Source organism: Sinocyclocheilus grahami, unplaced genomic scaffold (genome assembly GCF_001515645.1).
Source record: "Sinocyclocheilus grahami isolate Dianchi unplaced genomic scaffold, SAMN03320097.WGS_v1.1 scaffold854.1, whole genome shotgun sequence".
Lineage (NCBI taxonomy): Eukaryota > Metazoa > Chordata > Actinopteri > Cypriniformes > Cyprinidae > Sinocyclocheilus > Sinocyclocheilus grahami.
In genome coordinates, this window is record NW_015506033.1 from 335633 (window position 1) to 351044 (window position 15412).

The 15412-nt window shown below is 40.0% G+C and overlaps 1 protein-coding gene across 1 annotated transcript in view; it reads right to left on the reverse strand.

Moving 5' to 3' along the window:
* Positions 1–14375, reverse strand: part of LOC107563027 (syntaxin-1B) — a 52566-nt gene extending 38191 nt beyond the window's left edge. The window contains exon 1 of the mRNA XM_016247802.1: positions 14062–14375. Coding sequence (XP_016103288.1) covers positions 14062–14091 — 30 coding nt within the window. The 5' untranslated portion in view covers positions 14092–14375. The remainder of the gene's footprint in view (positions 1–14061) is intronic.
* Positions 14376–15412: the final 1037 nt, after the last annotated feature.

The window sequence follows — 15412 nt, forward strand, 5'->3', positions numbered from 1 at the left end:
ATTCCTTATGTCTCTTTCTGTACTGAGCTAAACTTTAACCCTTTCCAATACCAACTGTGTGTGTGTGTGTGTGTGTGTGTATGTGTATGTTAGACCAGTTTATGTGTTTATGTAGGATGTTAGACCAGTTTATGTGTTTATGTAGTATGTTAGACTAGTTTAAGTGTTTATGTAGTTAATATAACCTTACTTGTATCACACTTGACGTGTTCATTGTTTGCTCATAACCGGAGTCACTAATCATGCAGATTTATGCTACAAGCTTTTGTAGAATTGTACAGTAAGAAAGTTATTTCCCTTAACCAGGAAATTAACGTTCTTAGAATTGACAAGACAGTTGACCCTGAGAGGTCAGCTAAATATCTACAGCGGATCTAAAATATGAATAGTTAATTATAACTAGTTATGGTTAATTATTCATATTTCCTGTCATGAGCTGATTCGTTACACCATCTAGCATTTATGCAGAGCAAGAATGCAAGAACCAGGTGGACGAAGTACACAAATCAAGTACTTGAGTAAAAGTACTGATCCGTATAATAAAATATTACTCCAGTAAAAGTAAAAGTACTCAGTTTTCAATTTTACTTGACTTGATTTTTTTATGTACTTAAGTAAAAAGTACCGATAGATTAATGTTTATTTTGCAGTTTTATATAGGTTACTTTTATCATTTAATTTTATATTAGCATATATTTTTTTATAATCCTACTGCTCAAAATACCTGGGATTTTCCCAAAATAACCAATAAGGAAATAATGAATATAATAAGGAAAGTGTGCTGACAAACAATATAAAAACAGACGTCACACAGGGCTAAAAGCATAGTATTTTAGTAAAACTGCTAATATTACAGCAACGGGAAAGATGAACGTGCATGAGATATTTTATTTAATCTGTTATTTTAATGTTTTTTGACCTAAAACATAGATACTCTGATGTTAATGTGTCTGCATTCAAACATTTCAGTGGGCTTAAACAGATCACCCTTTACAGCAGATTTAGTTCACAAACAACTGACAGTTTTGACCTAAATATGATTTTCAGTTACAATAATTAATCCTAAAATTCGACATTAGTAACTTATTTTAACAGCATCAGTCGCAAGCGCGCTCACAAGATCTGCCGGTTGTTACTTGTGAATTCAGTTCACTGGAGACTCGCACTAAACGGTTCATTTGACTCGAGAACAGCTGCAATCGGATCATTTTAATTTGTGAATGAATCATTTGGTGCATTTTGCGAACCGATTTAACGGGTTCATTGAAAAGAATCAGTTCGTTCATCAATCAGACACCGCTTCTGCATCTCGGAGCACGTGATATATTATAAGGAGTAACGATAAGTTTTATGAAATGTAGTGAAGTAAAAAGTACGATCTTATGCTTTGGAATGTAGTGAAGTAAAAGTTACTCAAAATAAAACTACTCCAGTAAAGTACAGATACTTGAATAATTTACTTAAGTACAGTAACTACTTCGTTACTGTCCACCACTGGCAAGAACTGATAAAGTGAATACTTTGAATGCAGTGCAATTCGCTATGGATAAAATGGAGAAATGTAGAAATAACGTCTCAGGTTACATATGTAACCATGGTTCCCTGAGAAGGGAACGAGACACTGCATCCTCTAGCGGTCGCTATGGGGAATGCCTTCAGCGTGACCAGTGTCTGAAGCATACATCTAAACACGACAATAACATTGGCCGGTGACAGCCAATGACGTCATTCAGTCATGCGACCACAGTATAAAAGGCGCCAGGAGAACGCGTCATCCGCTTCTTCGTCTGAAGCTTGTGTCCGAAGCATGGCAAGACATCTAGAGGACGCATTGTCTCGTTCCCTTCTCAGGGGACCATGGTTACATACATAACCTGAGGCGTTTCCTTTCGAGGGAACATCGAACTGCATCCTCTAGCGGTCCCTATGGGGAATGGCATACCCGCGCTGCCATGCTGAGGGAAGTGCATGCCAAGCACCACGGCGAGCATTAAATGTCAACTCTACCAAGCCATGGGAGTTGCCCCTAGGACACCTTGACGGCTGTCAGTGACATTATCCCTTGAGTTGCATACCCTAAAACCTGTTAAGGCCTGGGCTGGAAAGCCTGAACCCGGGGCAGAGCTCAAAAGGCTTGGAATCAGAAGAAAGAGAATCCTTTAAGGGGATACGGCCAGGCGTCTAGGTTACAATAAACCAGACCCTGGCCTGCCACCCAGGGGGCTACCACCAGCTCTGAATGAGCTCGCTCAAAGGAACTGACTCGACAGATCTTTTGTAGCAAACAGCCTGCTCAGAATTGTATCACCAGGGATACATAAGTCGAGTGGGGCCCAAGGTGAAAACCGGGGCCTGAACCAATTCAGAGAAAGGGAACGAGGCTGACAGCGTGTAACCCATACCATGCAGTATTTTAGAAAGTGCGCAGGATGCTTAGCGTGCACACTTACCACAGTGTGGATTTTAGAAAGTGCACAGAAGCTCAGCGTGTGCACTTACCATAATATGGATTTTAAATGAGGCTGTTACTTAGACAGGCCTAGAAACCCTATGTGACTGTAGCACGCTCAGGGAGCAGTACTTAATTCAGCGAGAGTCCGTGTGCTCAGAGTGCATGTGGATTGAAAACGTTGTGTCTCATAGAAAACCCCCCATATGAGGGGAGTATAGCCAACTCAACCAAGGAAATCACAGAACAGGCTCCGGAGCGTGTGTCAATAACTAGAAGGGGCATAGCACCCAGCTCTCAGACCAAGAGGGGGACACCAATGCTAGACTTGGAAGCAGTGTGCTCATAGATAACCCTCTAGAGTGAGGGGAGCACTACAAGCTCAACCACAAGAGCAACATATCAGGGAGGCAGAAAGACCCAACAACCTGGTGTTGCTGACTCACGGAGCTCTGGGGCGGAGAACTCGAATCTCAGTTTTTCAGAGAGGAAACTCAGATACCCAGAACGGAGCAGCGTGCTCATAGGTAACCCTCTAAGGTGAGGGGAGCACTGCTAAGCTCAGCCAACAAGGAGAGCAACCTAACGGGGAGGCAGAGAGAGGCCTAACAACCTGAGGTTACTGCTCAATGGAGCTCCACAGAGCGGAAGACCTGATGAGAGGTCAGACGCTCAATTGGGAGCAGCATGCTCAAAGGTAACCCTCCAAGGTGAGGGGAGCACTGCTAGGCTCTACTAAATAAGGGCAACTTATCAGGGAGGCAGCAAGCGGCTAAACTACCTGATGACGCTGCCACAGAGCTCAAAGAGCGGAGGGCTCGACCCTTAGCAAAGAGAGAGGAACCCAGCTCGACCAAAGCGATCAATAGCCCAGGGGCAAAGTACCTAGCTCTCAAGTAGAGAGGAGGACTCACATAATCTGCCCAGGACCGGCGAGCTCATAAAAGACCCTCCCGCAGTGTCCGGGGAGCATATTGACCGCAATTGAGACATCAGAAATAGGATCCATCTTAAAAGGGGATCACACAATTTCAACAGGGAACACCAGGGTCCCAGCATAGAGGCAACTGACCAAGAAGGCGACAGGGACGGACCTAACAACTCAGTAATGTTACGTATGAAGCGGCGCTCTCAGCCCTCTCAGGTGGGTTGAAGTGTTCTGGAACAGTGCTGTAAATACAACTTAACCACTGATTTCTAGTCGTGTCCATTTTTGGAAGGCCAAACAAAGTAGTTTCGCTTTCACAACTAAACAGCGTCACACACTGCGGCCTAGAGTGAGCGGCGGCAGCCTAGAGTGAGCAGAGGCCGGGCCTAGAGTGAGGAACGGCCGGAGGGCTAGAGTGAACAGAGGCGGCGGGCTTGAGAACGGAGCGGCCGGCGGATTCAACGAAGGAGGCTTGCGGCAACCACATGTGATGACCCCGGGCTGGACTCCGCTTCGTCCATGGTGAAAGCCGATCCGGCGATCCACAGCGCGAAGTTGATGTATTTCCTCAGCGACCAGCACGGATCAGCTCCAGGCATGACGAAGCGGATATCGTCCTCTTTTGGAAGGCCAACCAAAGTAGTTTCGCTTTCACAACGAAACACAGCGCCTTCACGACATGGCGGCAGCGGCAACAACAATACTACAGAGAGAATAAAAGTTACGCCTTCTTTCTTTGCGTGAACATTTGGGCGGCGTTATGCAAATCTTCCCAGATAGTGATGTAGGTATGTGGGGGCGTGTTAGAACGAGCCGTTTTAGGTAGGTGTGGCTGACTCTTAACTTTTATAAAGAATATCTCTTTGGATTTGAGACTTTAGTCTTTGCAACTTTACAGATCTTCTTTATGCACCAAGAGCTTGTAATACTCCAAAGAGAAAGGAAAAATTGAAATCGCATCATATGACCCCTTTAACTAAATTTAACTAAAAATAACTAAATCTATAACTAAATTGATCATTATTAAATTCTAGTTTAAATATGGCTAAAAATAATTACTGGATAAAATTTTGCATCATGTCATGTTCTTAAAGATGTGGTATCAAGAAAAAAATTACTTTTTTAAAATGTGTATGATATACGCCTCTTGTGATTTTTTAAATTTAATTTAAAAAAAATTCTGACAGATAAATTGCCCACATTCATAAGTTTCAAGAATGCACTGAATTGCTCAAGTGGTGCTTTCCACGGAATGAAAGTGTGTTAGTTTCAGTTTTTTCCTACTTTGATTTATTTACCCACACTGCGATTGGAAAAAAGCCCTTGGCAGGGATGGAGCAATAGCGAGTATGCTTAGGATGCAAAAGCGAGTGTGAACGAGTGTGCGGCAGGGAGAATCAAGAGGAAGAAGTGTGCAGCTGTAGGGGGAGGGTCAGGAAAGTGCAATCAGAGGGGGATGGGGAGAGAGACAGACCTCCACAGGGAAAGAGGGAGCGCTGGGGGAGGGGAGGCCGGAATGATACGGAAGAAGTTGTCACCGGAAAAGGACGTTTAAGAAAAGTATCCCGTTCCAAGCAGGTGACGAGGACCTTTGCCAATGTATATGGCAGGCTCTCGGAAAAGTACACCCAAATCTGTGCCGGGTTTTCTCGGGATAATGCGGTGTAAAATCAGGTGCGGGGGTAATGCAGAAATGTTATAATCTTGCCTCCCTGCCGTTGGCCCATCTGCGCTGAGTATGGCCATTGGCCACAGGCATCAGAATTCCTTACAGCATTAGACAGTAACCTCCTTTAGCCTCATGATACTGCATTAGTTTCTGTTGACAAACATGAGGAGAAGTGGTGGAGAATGTGATTATGTTTCCAAAGTGGAAGTAAATTGCATTCCTGCTCTAACCCGTGAATTCTTTCAATATATAAAGGTGCATTCTGGGATAGAAAAAGTTTGAGGGACTGCATTCAATTTTGCATCACATCTAGCAACACAAAATGATGTGCAATCCATCATGAAACTGAGAGAGAACTATAGAAAATCCAAAAAAAAGGAAAGATATTATAAAGAGATGACAAGATAAAGATTTTTGTTCTTCTAATTAATTCTATTTAATTCTACCTTAATTATGGCTAAAAATAAACACTGCATTAAATTTTGCATCATGTCTAGCAACACCAAATGATGTGCATTTCTCCAAAGGCCATTTAGAAAAAAATTGAGGCAGGAAAAAAATAAATAAATAACACCGGCAATAACTGTGTATAAAAGGTGAGGAAGATGCAGTATAGTGTGTGTTTCGTGTTGTCTATTAGTGGTGCATGACGTTCTCTCCTTTCCACCCAAGGGACGGGTTATCCCCAGTTCAATTGTGCTATAAACCGAGGCTAATAACAAGAAACTAAATAGACAGATGATGAGTCCTTTATCAGAGAACTGAAAGCATTTACATGTTCATTCAAAGGATCTGTATGACCTTAGAAATCAATTGAGGCTGAAGCCTAAATAAAAGGCTATAAATCACTATCTAAAAATTGATCAAGGGTTACACATTTCTTCACTCAAAAACGTTCTTCTTCCAAAAAAAAAAACTGCAAAAATATTTCAACAGTTTAAAATAATAAGACCATGAATAAAATATTACACTTTACCCAAGCAGAATTTTAAACATTTGAATGCAAACATGATGTATGATGTCATAATAGGGGCCAATCAGAAGAAATTTGAATCAAAAGATATTTGATGTTAGACATTGTGTTGCTTCTAAAAAAAATTGCTCTAAATTCTTCAGGAAAATCTGGAGCAAAGTCATGAGACTAACCATAGAAAATACATAAAAAAGGAAAAACTATTATTAAGAGATGACAAGATTAGCTTAAATGTTGCTGTTGAATCTATATATAGCAAAGTGATAGTTCTTCCAAAAATGTGGCTTGTTTTATGTTAAATTACATTCAATTGATAGTTTTATCAAATGTCATGCTTAACTATGGGAATGCAACATATAATACATTTTATATATTTATACATATTTAAATGTATGAATATTTTACATAAAAATTAAAGCATGCATGCATTGCAAAAGCTGTAAACCATCAACTTAGGCGAAATATTAGGTTATTAATCATTTTCTTACACATTTAGTGTTTTAATAAGTAAAAAATTCATGAAAAAAATGATGATATTGACATTCATGTCTATACACGCAGTAATGTTAATAGGGTCATAAATAATGCCAGCAGCTCCAAAGAAAGCAGCTCAAGGCACTTCTTAGAAACATTCAGAAACACGTCGTGTTTGCAGGGCGATTGGGACTGACACTTCGACCCCTTACTAGTACTGATAAAACCGCTTCCTGTATCCCATTGGAATAGCTGCTGTCTTTTCACATTAGTCAATAATGACTCAGGTATGAAAAAAAAACTATCTGGTTCAAATGACAGCAAGCCACTGGAGAATGAACAACAAACTTGCTGACTCATTCACAGCCCCGCAGTCAAGTTAAAGCATAAATCCAACCTGTAACTTTTAAATCATGGCAAATCTTGCCGATCTATTGAAATTTACCCACCAGGGCGGTATTTTGTGGGCATGACTAAAAGGTATTAAATCAACGCTGGTCGGAAAGGGAAAAGTGTAATTAAATGAAATAACTTAATGAACTTAATGAAATCTAAAGCCCATGGTTTTTAAAACCTGACCTCAGTCTATCTTGCTTGATGTTGATGCTTGCCAAAGATTCTCCTCTTATATTATGAAATTTCCATTATGTGGTGTGAAAAAATGTACCACAGATGGTACATACATTATCATGTATGATGCTTACCAGATGTTCACGCACATGTACCATGGGGCAATCGGTACTTTAACAATGAATAAGCAAAAAGTGGATTAAAATATCATTTTAATATAAGGTCATATGAACACTGTAGTGAATTTCTAGTGAAGGTCTTTGTGTATGCTAATGATGTTGGAGTAAATTGCCTTACATTTGTGTGTAATTCTTTAAAGCCAAAAAATGAAGGAAAATGGATCAATAATAGAATGGATCAATACTAATGATTGTTATTGACAGGACCTCCCCCTTCAAATTCTTCAGTAATTACCAAGACTGTTAATGATGGAGCAACAACAACAACACATCCATTTACTACAGTGGTCGCCCACCCATATGTGCCCACCCAAGACAGAAATTAAACTTCCAAATCATTTACTCACCCTTATGTTGTTTCAAACCTTTATGACTTTCTTTCTTCCACGGAACACAACATAAAGTTGACTTTTATTATACATTTACGATGCTTTTGCATAATTTTTTAAGTTTGAAAGCATTAGTCATACTGTTTGAAATGATTGAGGGTGAGTAAATGATGAAAGATTCTTCACTTTTGGATTAATTATTTCTAGGATGCAAGTATGCATCCAACACTTATTTTGAGAAACTAAAGAGAAACATGGCTCCAATACATATCAAATTTGAATACTGAAGTACACTGACTGTGTTTCCTGGACTGCATGACAAAAGGTAATTGTTTTAGCTGTATTGTACTTTCCCTGTCTGAATTTAATGTGATAAGAGAAAGAAAGAGATATACAACCAGCTTTCTATTGCGTTGTCCCCACAAACATAGTACAGTGCAGTGTTGCCCATATTCGCAAACAATAACTTAATTGTCGGAACTACTTGTAGTTAAAAATACACAATCAAAAGAGATTTTTTTGAAGACAACTGGACAAAAAAACTGTAAATGATTAAATGTAAAAATATCAGTAGTCCATGACAAATGCAGACGCAGCTTAGTACTACAAGCAAACATGCTAGCTGATATCTTCATATCTTGTAGAAGACTGACTTGTTCAAGACTGGTCTGAGACCTTTCGTGCAGGAATAAAGTGTGACTAAAAAACTATGAGGAAGCTGCTGCTTTATACATGTACGCTAAAAGAAGTATTAACAGCAGATTAGAAACTCTGATTCACTTCTTTATGAAAAGCTCAACCTTCCAGTCCTAAACTATAGTTAGCACATAGTCCGCACCCATGCCCACGTTGCTAAATCTGGTTTATTTTGTGAAGAATCCTCTGACACAAGTACTTGAACTAAACCTAGACATTTACCCATTCGAACTGTCAACAGTCATTGCCAGAATCATTCAGCCTCAGTTTACACACAGTTAACAAATTCACAAAAACTGTGCGTCTTAAGTGGAAACATTTTGCCTTCAGTTTAACCTCTGAAAATCCTTACTACACTACCTACTGCTGAGCTTTGTAAATGCAAAAAGAGCCAAGCAAATCAGTTTAGGCTCCCGGCCCAAGTGTCAGTGCTCAAAATTAATTTTATACTATTAGAAAGCAGTTTTACCCAATTCCTGCGCATCAGCAAATCTACCCAGCGTTCATTTATTGCAATAACCCCACAACTGAATCATTAAACCTTCATTTATCTCCTAACAAAATGTCTTTATGGTGCATCTCATTTATCCTCCATCTGCTACAGTACGTGTGGCCACTACTGCTTTATGTCTTTCTTCACTTCCAATTCCCCCCTATCAGAGATTTGGGAACATTCCACTTCCCTCTCTAACCCTACAGTGCTTTCATTGGCCCTCACTTGTACCTGCAGTGCTTCATTCCTGCAGTCTGGACATCCCTTCCATCCGTGACCTATCGTGACCTATCTGTTGCATCTGCTGTCGGGCAACGGCCAGCTTCACATATGTAGCCGTATATTCCCCTCTCGCTCTCTCTGCCAATTATTATCTACCTGTTCCGGCCCCGTCGGCTGACAAGACACCTACTGACTTCACTTTCCCCATGAGCTCAGCTCTTGCTGCAGTCAGCTGTAGCGTTGCTCGCTGCTTATCATTCTGATACTTTCTCTGTGTGTTGCGTCGGCTGACGGGGTTCCCTGCTTCTATCCCATCTGTCCAGAGAATTAATCCCCCACACGCTCTAAAAAAAACTATTTTGAGTATCTAACAGGTTTACAACTGATCAACTGGAAGAAGTCACAAATCAGCCCTTTTGATACATCATATTAGGCCGAAGTGAGCTAAAACATTTTTTTTTCATTTCTGAAAAGGAATTATTGGCAATCAAATCCGTTTCTTATTTTCTATTATAGTGCTCACTTCCTGTCTCCGTTTAGCAAGTTAACTCACTCAAAAAAAACTTTTTACATTAAGCATTATGCTTCCTCTAGTCTGTGGCAAACCCTGGTTCTTCTGATATGCATTAGCAATTTTTTTGCTTGGTCATATAAACATATGCTAACTATATCAGATCTTCACTAAGAACTGTGAATAAAGTTACAGATCAAAATGCACCATTGAGTTTAAAGTTCACAACGTGTCTATGGTGTGGGTTCTATTAGCACAATGTGTCTGGCCTCCTCTTTTCTGGACAAAACTGGGCAAGATACAGATGTGATGCCAGATGATCTTCTGGGTAAATTAGCTTTCCAGTCAGACCACACCTGTGGTTTATCACTATTACAAATTATTAACTGGATATCATGCTAGATGCAAAACATATTAAAATAAAGAAATTCCTTCTTTATGCCATCTTAGTAAATACTATGAAATTCAACACTCAACAACAGTCAGTGGATCCAACACATTTTAACTTGGGTCTTAATTTACTGGTACTTACTCATTTGCATACATTTTTCATGTTGTTTTGCTTGCTTGTCCGTTTATTTATTTTGATGCACTCAACATCAAACGACCGTGTGCTGTTCCGTTTACCATCAATTAGCACAATGTGTCTGGCCTCCTCTTTTCTGGACAAAACTGGGCAAGATACAGATGTGATGCCAGATGATCTTCTGGGTAAATTAGCTTTCCAGTCAGACCACACCTGTGGTTTATCACTATTACAAATTATTAACTGGATATCATGCTAGATGCAAAACATATTAAAATATGTCTTTATGCCATCTTAGTAAATACTATGAAATTCAACACTCAACAACAGTCAGTGGATCCAACACATTTTAACTTGGGTCTTAATTTACTGGTACTTACTCATTTGCATACATTTTTCATGTTGTTTTGCTTGCTTGTCCGTTTATTTATTTTGATGCACTCAACATCAAACGACCGTGTGCTGTTTTTTTTCTTCCACATTTCAATGTTTATTCTCACTCATTCATTAGCCAGCTTACTGAAATATGCATATCATGTGGAAACCCATGTCCTACATTCAACTGATTTGAGAAAGGTTCATCAGGGCAGTCATATTGAGTATACATTTTAATATTTAATATTCCCAAACTTTGCAATATTTCAACAAGCTTAAACTGACAAGCTGCAACATCCAGGCGTATCTTGTAACTTTGTGTCTGGCGAGCATGTGTACATGACATGTCTATCTGACTTATTCCTAAAGGAATAAAATGTTCACTCAAAAATGAAAATTCTGTCATCATTTACTCATGACTTTCTTTTTTTTTTAATGTGGAACATCAAAGAAGATATTCTGAGAAAAGTTTCTGTCTCTATGTTTCTTGTCCATACAATAGAATTCAATGGTCACCAGAACTGTTTGGTTAGTTCCTCAAAACATCATCTTTTGTGTTCAACAGTAGAAAAAAGTCACATAGATTTAGAATGAGTTGGTTTACATTTTTGGCTGAACTATCCCTACATATACCTTAGTCTGAAGGCACAACAAAACGTGTTTCACACTCAATAACTCGCATTCAATTCACTGCCTATATAAATTACATTAGGAGTGTTAAATATGACTTTACTGCTGAAGCCTGTTAGCTGAGATGAGGAGAAAAAAAAGAGAGAGAGAGGCCGAGAGACACAGACATTCAACCTTGCCTCTCTCAAGGACATCACAGGGCACAGTGAAGCACAACAATACATTGTGCATGTTTAGTATCAGGATTTGGAATAATATTGTTCAAGTGATATACTATAATAATATATACTGTCTGCATGCTTACTCTGTCACACTAACGCTGACATGAACCATATCCGCTTTTCAAAAGACAGTCATCACATCACTCATGAAAAGACTTCTTGTTGTAGACCGTATAGAAAGCTTAGATTTAGTCACACATATTATTACGTCTCAAACATATATTAGGTGAGATTTTTTCAGGTGAATATTACGGTAGATTTATTTTCTCAAGTCAGTTCATTTAAAAGGCAAGTCTTGCTCCAAAAAAGCTATCGAACATTTCCTCTGCCAAGAAAAAGGTTCAGCGAAGACGCATCGACCGCATTGACCTTTTGCGACAGAGCAGGCATGTTGTCGCACTATATGGGGTAAGTTGTCACAATAGAACTTGCCATTAAACAGGCTTTCATAGGTTGTTTGGCGATATTTTAAAGAAATTAGGTGAGATTTTTTCAGGTGAATATTACGGTAGATTTATTTTCTCAAGTCAGTTCATTTAAAAGGCAAGTCTTGCTCCAAAAAAAGCTATCGAACATTTCCTCTGCCAAGAAAAAGGTTCAGCGAAGACGCATCGACCGCATTGACCTTTTGCGACAGAGCAGGCATGTTGTCGCACTATATGGGGTAAGTTGTCACAATAGAACTTGCCATTAAACAGGCTTTCATAGGTTGTTTGGCGATATTTTAAAGAGTATTAGAATTACGAAATGCAAAACAATGAATGAAGCATGATAAAAGTATAAGGTATAAAATATCAAACCATTATTATGACCAACAAATAGCCTGTTTTGAAAACAAATTCTCTCTATATATTTTTTTACATTTTTTGATCTAGGTGTTTGAAACCAATGAACACAATTGCTTAACTGAACATTGGACTCAAAACCTTATAGTTACTGAGATAAAGCTCCTCTCCTGTGTGACAACTAGCCCCGGTCTCCACAGGCCTATTATCCGAATCAAATGATCTGCCATTGATATTCTGGTCCATTTTCTGTAGGTTGCTTCAGACCTTTGTCAGCGCAGCCGTAAGACATTAAGCGTGTTAATTATCAGAATGTGGATGCTATGTTGACTTCTTCATTGGAATCATACATATACAGTCTTTATGATCTGAAATGCTGGAAATGTTGCCACTGTTGGATCATAATGCATCCCCACCCGGCTTTCATGAGCAATACTTCAGGCTGCAATTATCCCCTTCAATCATACTCATTCATTTAATGTCAGATCTCACCCCTATACAAATGAAACCTAATACTGAAAGGGGCAAGGTCAATGAATTCCGTCTGATTTAGCCTTGCTCCTGTCTGCTATGCATAGACACGCTCGCCCTGCGCACGCCCACAGTCCAAGTAACCCCTACACTTCCCTCACCACGCGACCGATACGTCACAGTGATGTTGACGATTACATAAAATGTGATTATTGCCCAATCATGTCGCATCGGATTCGCGTTGAGCCATTAACACCTTTAGAAGCAAGACTGATGATGCATATGTGTAAAAGCTCCGTGAGGGTGTACAGCGAGTGCGCCCGGCTTTGGGGAGTCTGCACGCGCATCACGTATAATTGCGAATTCTGTAAATCCAATTATCTGTAGATTACATTTCTACATTGCGTCTGATAAGCAAAGGCTGATATCAGATGCTCCGGGTCTCCGGGGGGAATAAGGGAAGTCTTGGACTGATTTCGGTCTGAATGACTTTTAGGATGAAGCAAGTGAAGAAGGCGCGCGTCTTTGGGTTGGGTGCTGAGGTTGCTGATATACAGGCTATATATATATATTTCACAAACATGTTAATGTACACTTCTCTATTACACCCCTCACCCCCCGCAAGCGCACCACTCGCGCATACACTGATGAGTGCAGTGCACTGGGTTCAGGCGTTTCCTTTACGATATTTCAACAGAACATTGGTGGAGGTTGGACGACGCATTAAAGCCTCAAGGCCCACTTTCCATATCATTGGGAAAAAAAGCGATTAAGTCGCTATACCGTCGCGACTACAAATAGAAATACTTTGGCGGCCATGTTGTAGCTATTCGTTTAGCTCATATACATGCAAGAATATTACTACACCCTTTCATATTTAATATAGCGGCTAAGAACGGAACAAAGCGTGCTGCAATAATCGCACATCCCACCCAACGATCCAAATGCGTCCGATGAGGATGTGCATGTATCCAGAATGGAGCTTTTGTGGAGATGCTCAAAATTCCCAGGTACAGACGGCCAATAGAGTTAACAGGGTGTAATAGAGCTAAATATGGGTGAATGTTATTTTCGTTTAACAACAAAAAAAATCGCTATTAATATTTAATGATGCGGTGATCATAGAATTAGATGCTGGGATGGTGCGTATCAGAGTAAGGATACTGGCTAACTATCCGCAGCAGTGTATACCCCTAGATCACACTCCCGGGCGACATGTATCAAAGGTAGTCTGTTTGCATGCATGCTAATGTAGGGGGGCTCATTTCGCGAATTACGCCATATAACCCGATTTGATCGATAAATCGATCCATCGCACATGGAACGGCGCTCGCGTGAGAGCCGCTATTCAAAACGTTATAGAGGCTATGCGCGATATGTTAGACATTTGTAACTGCGTAAAGAAAGAAGGAGGAAATTTGATGAAAACCGTATTATGCCCATAAATGCTCAACCGTGAGCGAGCAGCAGTGAGATGTCAGCTGCTGACGCCCGGTTGCGGTGAGGAGACGGAGAATATAGGAGGAGATGAAGGATAAAGCATCAGAAATCCAGACTTACACTTCGTAGTTCCTGCGTGCGATCCTTCATTTTCCCCCGCCGTGCTGGCCAAAAATATCGCTTGAGATGTCCGCTGCGTTCGTGGATTTATTATTAGCGAATGTCTGGCTCCTGTTTAATTTCCCACAGACTTAGGTGGTTTCGGGGAAAAAAAGAGCGCCCTGTTCTTCCCCCTCTGCACTATTTCACGCCTTTTTCCCTTTTCCCCGTTCCTGGTTCTGTGATGGTGTGTCCTCCGTGGCGGTGCAGTGATGCCCCGCAGCGCGCTCTGACTCCAGCACACGAATGCGATTCCGAACGCGGTACTGATGCTGCAAAAAAAAAAAAAGTGTGTGTGTGTGTGATTTCCGAAGTTAAAAATGGTTAATTATAGCCATTTAATATTATGTTTGAACAACATTATCTTTAACGTTTAATATGGCCTGAGCTGTAGCAACAATTGCATAGCCTAACATTATCAAAGTTTTATCAACTTTTGTCTGGGACTTGTGCCTTTCAGCATTTTTACACTTTAAAATAAGCAAAAGAAAAAAGATACAAAATTGATATTTATCATTTTTAACTGGATTTCTTATATGAATATTGCTTCTGTTTATGCAGCATCAGTATCAATATAAATATTTTAAAAATGTTTCAAGACTGATGGACATTTTCCAGTGGCGTCTGTGAAAAAGGAAAATAGTTTCACAGGAAAAACAATGGATTACATTTTGATGAAAGGTTTTGAAGACCACAAGATCAGGACAAGGAACATGCAATATAAAAGTAAATCAACTTTAAAGGATGAAAATATATGTGTATGGATGTTCAAAGCTACACTAGTTTAACTGCTGAGGGCCCGGTTGAGCAGGAATATAGCATTGGCCGTGCGGTTGTCTGTTGGTCTTGGTTTGAACTGCTTAAAACATCTGCCAGAGGGAAGCTTCTGGAGCAAATAATCTGAGTGGGAGGGATCTTCAATGCATCTTTTGTGCCTCAGTTCACTGTCCTGACACCGCAGAGCTCAGAAATGTAAACAACGGCAACTAGTTAAAAAAAAGATGTAGTCAAGAATATAACACTTTTTTTGCTAATACCAGTTTCAAATGGCTCAAATCAGACAAAGACAGTACTAAAGGGCAGATATTTTGTCTGTTAAATTACATTTTACATGTTTTTTTTTCTGTATATTTTCAAATGTTTCTGTAAAAAGAGATTCATGCAGCATACACTAAATATTCGTTAAAGTGACATGACATGTGGCCAAGTATGGTTACCCATACTAGGAATTAGTGCTCTGCGTTTAACCCATCCTAAGTGCACACACACACACAGCAGTGAACACACACCCGGAGCAGTGGGCAGCCATTTA